A 9013-nucleotide genomic window follows, 5' to 3' on the forward strand; every position below is an offset into this window, starting at 1 on the left:
TTTTCTTATTTACTGGTGGCCTTGGGGAGCACTCCTCAAGGCTATACCCATTGTTAACTCTTCCCAATGGACTTGCCTGAGGTAGTTATTGGCAGAACCGAGGCTTGGACCCATGTTTTCTGATTCTGAGCCCAGAGTACTGTCGTCTGTACCTCCTAGTCTATCATTAGTGGAAGCAGTAATAACAGGGCAATGGGATATTGCAGAGGGCCACGGGTAGTTCCTAGGAGAACTAGATAGGATCCTTGAATCTGAAAGCACTGGAGAAATCTGGATACTATTCTTAGAACCCTCAAAATTCTGATGGCTGCCACTATGACCCTTCAAAGAGTAAATGGTGGAGGGAGATAGAAAATGAAGAGAATGTAGAAATGGCAAGTGGGATAGAACAGTAGGAAGAATCCTATCTAGTGGGGTGAAGAGAAAGACATAGTTGCCTATAGAAGTGGAATGAGGAACACGGATTTGGGGGAGGGGTGAAAATAAAGATACTTGGGTTGAAGAGGGGAAGGTTAGACAAATAACATTTATTCAGTGTGGAAGCTTCTACATTAAAGTTTAAGGTCTATGTGTGAGTTCAATATGTAAGTCTGGGGCAGCAGCAAATAATGATTCCTAAGAGATTTTAAACATATTTGAAAAAGACACATGTGTGGAGGTAGGAACAAAGTGCCAGGCCTGGAATCAAGAAGACTCATCCTCCTGAGTTCAAATCTGACCTCAGACACTTCCTAGCTGAGTGACCCTGGAAAAGTCACTTAACTTTGTTTGCCTCAGTTTTCTCCCTCTGTAAAAATGAGCTGGAGAAGGAAATAGCAAACCACCCCTTCAGCCATTGTCAACTCATTGGTTGTTTGTTGTGCAATCTGGGTACCAACAATTAAAATGACAGCTGTAGGCAGTCACCCTCTGTCTTTCTCCCAACCCAAATTTGCCATCTCTCCCTCAGAAGCCAAATGGGGCCCACAAAAAAGTAAGGGACATCTGGAATTCCTCTACATTTGAGGGATCCCTTCAGCCACAAAAATTCGTTACCTGGTGAACAACTCTCTGGTGATGTCTCTTATCTACTTAGCTAGGATACAATATTTCACTGCATAATCATCACGACTGCATAATGATTGTACCCTGGGGGGTTTTTCTCGTCCAAAAACTGGTTTATAACCTTTCATCAAGTAATTTTTGCATGGCATAATTCTGTTCCCCAGTGTTTTTAAAAGGTGAACAGAGCAGCAATGTGGCATATGGATTACGCATTTATCTCTTGCACATTGCAAGTCACAAGCCTAGAATTCTCATGCACCGTCAGTATTCAATTTTAATGTATAATGCATTGTCAGCATTCAACTTTAATGTATATTCACAAGTATTCTGTGCATCCTAATCTTGCACCAAAGACAGCTTAGTAATAAATAATTTTTAAGTAGTAATGGTAAATTTTTTAAAGAAAAACCTTCACATAATGGTCACACCCCACAATTTTTGCAAAAAATTGTCATAAAATCTGAGACTATTATGCAGTGAAATATGGTAGTTTTTAGAGAACAGACACCATCTAGTTTTCTGGGCCCTGTCACAACTTGTACTCTGTTGCTAGACACTGTGCTAAGCACTTTACATTTGGCCCTCAAGAACCCAGAGTCACTTAAATGGGTACCTTAGGACTTTTGTAGACGTTGACATCTCTAGAGAAGGAACTCTACTTTTTTGTGTCATGAACTCAAAACTGGGAAGTTGGGTGAAGATTTTGGATCCCTTCTCAGAATAATGTGGGTTTTTAAAAAAAAATTCATAATTGAAGGAATTGCTCACATCAGAGGTTAATGAAAATAAAGATTTTTTTTCCTATTTGAATTCAAAGACCCCCCCCCCATCCCAAAATCTATCCAGAGATCCACTGGTTAAAGTGTATCTCTGAGAACCTCAGATTAAAAACCCCTGCTCTAGCACCTTATGTGGTATCAGTCCCTCAAAGCAGAAATGCCAGGTCTACAGGGTGTTATTGTCACAAAGCAAAACTAATATTTATTTGTTTCTTTTTTTAAAAAGTCATTTACATGTGTTCATAAGCCAGTTCAAGGCAAAGAAGGGAGGAAGGAAATATAGATTAAAATGTAACAGCATGCAATCAAATCTTTTTTAATGTGATTTTTTTTTTCAAATATATTACTTGCTCATTCAGCTAGTCTACCAGTTTGAGTCACGTTACAGTCAACTACAGATTATCTACATCTCTGTATTGGGAGCTGTTCTCTGCTGCCCAGCTACCAATGCCCCATTCCCCTTAACCAGGAAATCTGAGGCAATCTTGCTCAAAGCAGTTGGATTACTCAAGGTTTTACATTATCCATACCCACACTCCCCTTCATTGGCACAGAAAATCAAGAATTGATCATATGCAAAATTGAGTTTAAAATATTACCTATTTGTAAAAAGAAAACAAGCATACCCAAAGATTAATTGGCAGTTGTAGTAAAATTATATGTAGGACATAAAAAAATGTAGAAACTAACATGCTTCATCTCTGAATATTTCTATGCAAAAAAAGATTGCTCATTTAACTTTTTTTATCTCACCTTAGTATTTTGTTTAAACCTTAGTAAATAAATATTTCACAATTGCAAAGCTGCATCTACACAGCTCAAATGCAGTGAGGTTAAGGCAGCTATCCAGGTAACTCAGGGTAAAACAATTTGTTATGGAATTACAAACCTGAAAACTAGAGCAGAGAACTGAGACAATCATCTGATAATTCAGAAAAGATAACCTACTCTTGCTATGATTATCTTTATTCTTCAGGCAAAAATGGTTTTGGCTTAAATTATCTGAGACATTGTCTCAATTCTCTCTTTCACTGTATAGGGGCAAACACAGTGGATTAAGGAGGGGAAAAAAAGTATTTATAGCCTGAATTATTCAAATCTATTGTCGACTCTGATCCAAATAATTTTTTTAATGCTATGCATAGAACCAGACTTTTAGAGTTAGAATGGACTTTAGAACTCTTCTAATTCAATCCCCAATCCTTCATTTTAAAAATTATTGGTAAACTAAGGTACAGAGAGGATCAGAGATTTGCCTATGTGCACAGTGTTATTCAGTGGCAGAGCTGGGACTAACATTCAGATTTCTTGCCTCTCAGGTCAGTGAGCTTGTGGAAGGGTCAACCTTTTCCAAGTATTTGGCTTTAAACATTTTTCACTTTCTCTGTTGTTTGTTTATTCAGAACTGGGAAAGGTGGATAATATGATTCACTGCAAAAAGTCAGTGGGGCATAGGGGATGGAGGGCCACCCTTGGACTTAGGAAGACCTTGGTTCCAGCCCTACCCTGGCACATACTAGCTGTGTGACCATGAGCAAATCACTTAACTGCCCAGTGTGCCAGACAACTCTCAAAAACTGTAAGCGACAGATGAGTTATTTGTCTGTGTTGGTTTGAGGGAGTTTCCATATTAGGAGTTCCATATGCCAATAAAATAACAGGTCCAGACCAAAAAACCCCAACAATAACAATACAAGGCTCAGTGACAACCAATCACAGGGCTTCTCCCCACCCTATGCTCTGTCTTACACTTCAAATAAATGTCCTGAAACAAAGCTGGAAGCAAAAGTTTCCCCCAAAAGAGTAGAAACAGATGTTGAAATGCTGGCTTCCACATTTATTCAGATTGGTTTGTACCTTACAAAAAACATTTCTTTGCCATCTTGTAAACCCATGCTATAGGTACAAAGAGAGAGGCTACCTCCTCCCAAAAATATTCCTGATTTTGTACAATCATCTGGGCAAAATTTCAGGGAATCTGCTTAACTAACAGCTAGACAGATCAGGTCTGTCCAGTTTCCCACCATTTGTTTCTACAATATGACTACACAGCAAAGATCTGGAAATATTGATTCTGCAGAGCATAGTGTTGCCTTAAACAATAGCAAATGCGAAAGACTGACCCCTTCACTCACTTTTGTGGACAGGACCTGTGTTAAGTATCTAATTAATTTTAAATGTTGTTTTTTAAAGTGCTGCTAAAAGCAAAAGAGAAATTAAAGTCAGTGACTATTAAGCAAATGGCATTCTTTTTTTTTTTCTTAGCAAGACAAAATGTTTTGTTTTGGCAAATGGTTTTACATGACTAGAATGCAAAAACACTTAAAACCTCTCCAACAAAATGAAAATGTCCCAATTATCTCGAGTCAAAAGGCACATACAACTGTCTTAGCAGTTCATTCAAGTTGTCTTTTGCATGTGGTGGTTAAACTGTGCTTTCAGCTTGTTATCCATGCAGTGTGACCTTAAAAGTGACATCTGTGCATGCTTTAATTTCCTTTCCCATATGGGCAAATTGTCTTCTCTCCTGATTTATTTTTCATTTTCTGAAGGTTAAGCTTTAGACTTCAAGGAAGGACACCTCTTCCATACTGGCTTTTGGAAGGTGTGGTTGACCGGTCTCTCTTCTCTTTAGAAAAAAAAAGTTTGAGATTATTTAATCCATCCTCCTATCACAAGTTGACATTCCTTTGCATTTCAGAGTCATGGAGTTCCAATGCGGTCATTTGTAGGACTGGAAGTGGCCTTTTTGATTCTCTTTTCTTACAGGCTGTCTAAGGCTTACTTCACTTCCAGAAGAGATTATCGGCAAACTATTCTCCATGTGGTAGCGAATGAGGTGACCCACATTATCAAATACATGATCTTTGGTCCTCACCTTGTAAAGAAAGTACAAAGGGTCCTAAGTTAGTTTATAATAGCTCTCTTGAAAGGAAAAAAAAAGTAATAAATACTAGACAGACTAACAATACCAAAATGAATGATTAAAACTTTTTCCCTAAAATACATGTTTTGCTGCCCTGAGAGACAAAATCAGACATTTACAACTTCATACTGGGGGTTGGTCAGGAGAGTTCCCACCCTGATCCAATCTGATGAGTTTATGTATGGGTAAGTGAGCCTTTGTTGGGACGTGGATTTTATTTCATCAGCTGTGAAGTAATTGAGTGGTATGGACTATTACTGCTACTTTTTGTGCTGGGCCTTTAAAAGGGTACCTTCAAAGCAGAGTTCTTACATCTGCTCTTTAAGTTTCTGGTCTCCATCTTGTGCTCAGTTGTTTCTTTATCTCTTCAGAACAAGAAACTGGTCTTCACCTATTAACTGATTCATGATACATAACCTTTATTGCTACACAGTAGTCTTTCAGCTTTACCCTTATGAACTCTTGTCTCATTCCCCAATAGAGACTGTTCTAAATGTCTCCTCTCCTCTTAACCTCACCCCTACCTCCTTCTCCCACACTTAGATTCCCCAGAGGTCATCTGACATGAAACTCCCTCAGTTTCTCTCCACCCTTCCTCATAACTTCTCAGCAGCAGCATCCCACTGCCCACTAATTCCTTTCTCTGTATACTTGATTCTCTTCCCTCCTCCTCTCAAGTTCAGCATATCCAAAATTGAACTCCTTATCTTTTCATATAAAATGCTCTTCTTTCTGACTTTGCTATTTTTGTCTAAAGCACCACCATTCACCCAGTCTGGTATGTTCATAACTTTGGAATTATCTTAGTCTCTTCCCTTGTCCTCACCTCTCACATCCAGCTACCAAGGAACTTACCTCTGCAATTTCTCTCATATATATTGCCTCCTCTCTATTCCCACAACCAACACCCTAGTACAGGCTGTGATTACCACTCACTGAACTACTGCAATACCTTTCTTATAAGTATTCCCTTCTATGCTATCTATCCCCTCGAATCTACCCTCCATATCACTACCAGAATGTTTTTTTTTAAAAACACATAGTTATGATAATTTTTATCCTTTGTTCAAAAATCTTCAGTGAGTCCAATGGTCCACTGAATAAAATTAAATTCATATTCTGTGCATTAAAGACTCCATAATCTGACACCACCCTATCTTTCTAGCATTATTTTATATTACTCCCCTCAACAAACTCTATGCTCTGGACAAACATGACTACACTTTGTCCTTCAAACAACCACTGCTTTCTCATCTCATACCTCTATGATTTTGCTTAAGTTATACTGGGAATGTTCTCCCTCCCCACCTTCTCTGGTTGAATTCTTCTCCATCCTCTAAAACAAATGCCACCTTTTCCATGAAACTTCCCTTGATCCCCCTTATTGTTAATCAATCCTCAGACTTCACATAGCACTTTTTTTTTTTGAAGGGGATGAGGTTAGAGAGAGGCAGAGTAAAGATGAATTTTCCATACCTATCTATCTACATATATATGCATATGTGTGTTTATATATAGATATATACATATAAATGTATATATCTATATATAATCTTGTATAACATAGCTATATGGGGTTTTTTTAACTTTCCTGCTAAATTGTAAGATTTTTGAGGGCACGTCCTATGTCTTGTCTGCTTTGTATATAGTAAGCTCTGTATTAACACTTGTTGGATATTTGTATTTCTTGTTGATAATAGGACTTTAAGAGGCAGCCAGAGAGAGGAAGAAAGTTTACCTCCCTTCCACAATTCAGGGAAATGAACTGTTTCACTTCTCATCCCAAGTCTTAAGAATTGAAAGACCTATTAAACTTTTTCAAAAAGTGAACATGCATTCTGAAACTTCCTTAATTCTGAACCTGCAGACTGTCTTTCATAGTACCATTTTTGAGGGTGATGTCTGGAAAGAAAAATTGGCCATACCTTGCCTTCAGGGTCCACCAGCAGAAGGTGCTTTGCCTGACCTCCTTGTAAGCCGCTCAACACATATTGACCAGGTGATGTTGTACTTTCTCGAACCAAAAAATCCCCATCCTTAATTAAGAGACTTTCTGCTGCTCTCCGGCTTAGTTTTCCATGGTAGCAGTCTTCATTCCTCAGTTGTCGTTTGATTTGGGGCAGAGCGTACAGACCAGCCGTCCTGCTCGTGGCACTTGGTTGAACTGTTTCTGGTACTTCTGAAAATGAAAATAAAGGACAAAACATCGGTGCTATTTCCCCTCCTTTCAACAAGAGTTTAGTTAGTGCTTGCTATGTGCAAGTGTAGAGGAAGTGTAGAAAGAGAGCCAGGAAAGACAGGAGCCAAAAGAAAAAAAAAAAAAGACAGGAGCCTCTGACACACACTGACTTTGTGACCATGGGTAAAGCCTTCACCTCTCAGTGTTCAAGGCCAATGGTGTCAAACTCAAATAGAAACATGCCATTAAATGGCACAGAAGGATACCTGATGGCTGCATATTGACTTAGAAAACCACATATTAATATTGTCTTATTGCATTTTACTTATTTTTGTTTTTATTAGTTTATTTTTGTATTCTATTTGTTAAGTTTTTCCCAAATAATCTGGTTTGGAGGACCTATCATGGCTGTGTGATTGCCACCTCTGCTCTAGGCAACTCTCTCTGAATTATTGATGTACCCAGGTAGAAGGAATTTCCTTACCAGGGAGATTCCCTATTCCAATGAAATCACAGATCCAGTCCCTATCCCCCTGTTTGCAAGGCAGAAGCTGGAGACACAAACACAAAACCAGAACAATTTCTGCTTTCAAGGAGTTTACATTTTCCTAAGGGATACAGCATTTTTCATAGAAAAGTAAAGATAATTTTTTCTTTTTAAAAGTTTTGACTTAATTTTTTTCTTTTTTATTAAAGAACACAAACATCTATACAAAAGAGAATAAGAGGCTTATATGAAGAATTGTGAACTGTTATATATAATCTGTTTTTTTTTTTTTTAAGAAATCATAGATAACCATCTGGGGGAAAGGAAAAAAAGAAAAAGAAAGAAATTTACATGGTAACTGTTATATGTTTAAAAGGAATAGCAAGTTGTATGTAATAGATTTGCAGTTTCATGTGCAATCAAATATTTTATTATACTGTTATAGAAAAATACTTGTTTTATTCCATAAGTTGAAAATAAGATTTAAAAAAGAACTATGTGTGTGTATACACATAAAATTTAACAAGGTAGTAACAAAAATGCTCTATTTGTTTGCAACACCTGTACTTTTTTTTATTATACTCTTGCATGTATTTTTCTTTTAATAAAGTATTCTAAGGACCAAATGAAATAATGAAATTGTTTGAGCAGAGACTCCTAAAACTTCTATGGTGTCTGAAGCATGGCTATGAATGGGAAGAACACTGGAATTAGAATCCAAGGGTCTGGATTTGGATACTGATTCTGCCATTTACTCCTTTGGGCCTCAGTTTCCTCATGAATAAAATGAGGGAATTGGTCAAGATTAGAAGTGTCAAAACTCGCTGGCCAAATGGGACTGCAGCCCAAACCATGTTAAAATGTGTTTGAAAAATATTTAACAAAATAAATTAAAATATAATACAACATAATTAATGTTGATTTGTGGGTTTCTAAGTTAATATGCCTCCAGTGGGAATTCTCTTCTATTTAAGTTGGATAACCCTGGCCTAGAGGTTTTCTAAGGTCTTTTCCAGTTTTTTAACCCATGAGCCTATGAATATAGCCATACACCCCTTTGGCTTCTGTTATTGGAAAAGCCTCACTCAGATATGTGGGTGGTCCCTTCCAAAAGGAAAGGGGGAAAAAAGTTCCATAAGAACAACCTATGCGACCAGAAAGGGAGGAGCTTTCATTTCCATTTCAATGCCCTGCTGGAATATTTTATTTTAATACCCAAAAGTTCTTATGCCCTTTCCCATACATTTTTAACACTTCACATCTTTGATGGAATCAATATACTACTTCTACAGAAACTATCAATCATCAGTGAAGCTTTTCTTATGTTTAAGGCACCATGCTGGGGTGGGGTGAGGTTAGGGTGGATAAAAAAAAAAGACAAAACCAAAAATAGTCTCTGCTCTCAAGTTGCTTATATTTTACAAGGGAGGCGGGGGTAGAGTGAGGAGATAACATGGAATTTGGCATATATCTCTATTTACGTCTATCTATCAAATATATATGTATATAAGTCTGTATATCTACACAAATGTATATGTGTATATATATATGTATATATATATATATATATATATATATATATATATATATATATATAT

General features: G+C 37.3%; 1 protein-coding gene across 2 annotated transcripts in view; it reads right to left on the reverse strand.

Annotated features, from left to right (window-relative positions):
* Nucleotides 1–4069: 4069 nt before the first annotated feature.
* SHC4 (SHC adaptor protein 4) overlaps nucleotides 4070–9013 on the reverse strand; it is a 169518-nt gene continuing 164574 nt past the window's right edge. For both annotated transcript variants that reach the window (XM_069098007.1, XM_069098006.1), the window contains 2 exons: nucleotides 6675–6928; nucleotides 4070–4701 (listed from right to left, as the gene is read on the reverse strand). In XM_069098007.1, coding sequence (XP_068954108.1) covers nucleotides 4546–4701; nucleotides 6675–6928 — 410 coding nt within the window. In that variant the 3' untranslated portion in view covers nucleotides 4070–4545. The remainder of the gene's footprint in view (nucleotides 4702–6674; nucleotides 6929–9013) is intronic.

This window comes from Petaurus breviceps, unplaced genomic scaffold (assembly GCF_028583685.1).
Source record: "Petaurus breviceps papuanus isolate PSGF00001 unplaced genomic scaffold, PetGlider_PUasm1.0 37, whole genome shotgun sequence".
Taxonomy (NCBI): Eukaryota; Metazoa; Chordata; class Mammalia; order Diprotodontia; family Petauridae; genus Petaurus; species Petaurus breviceps.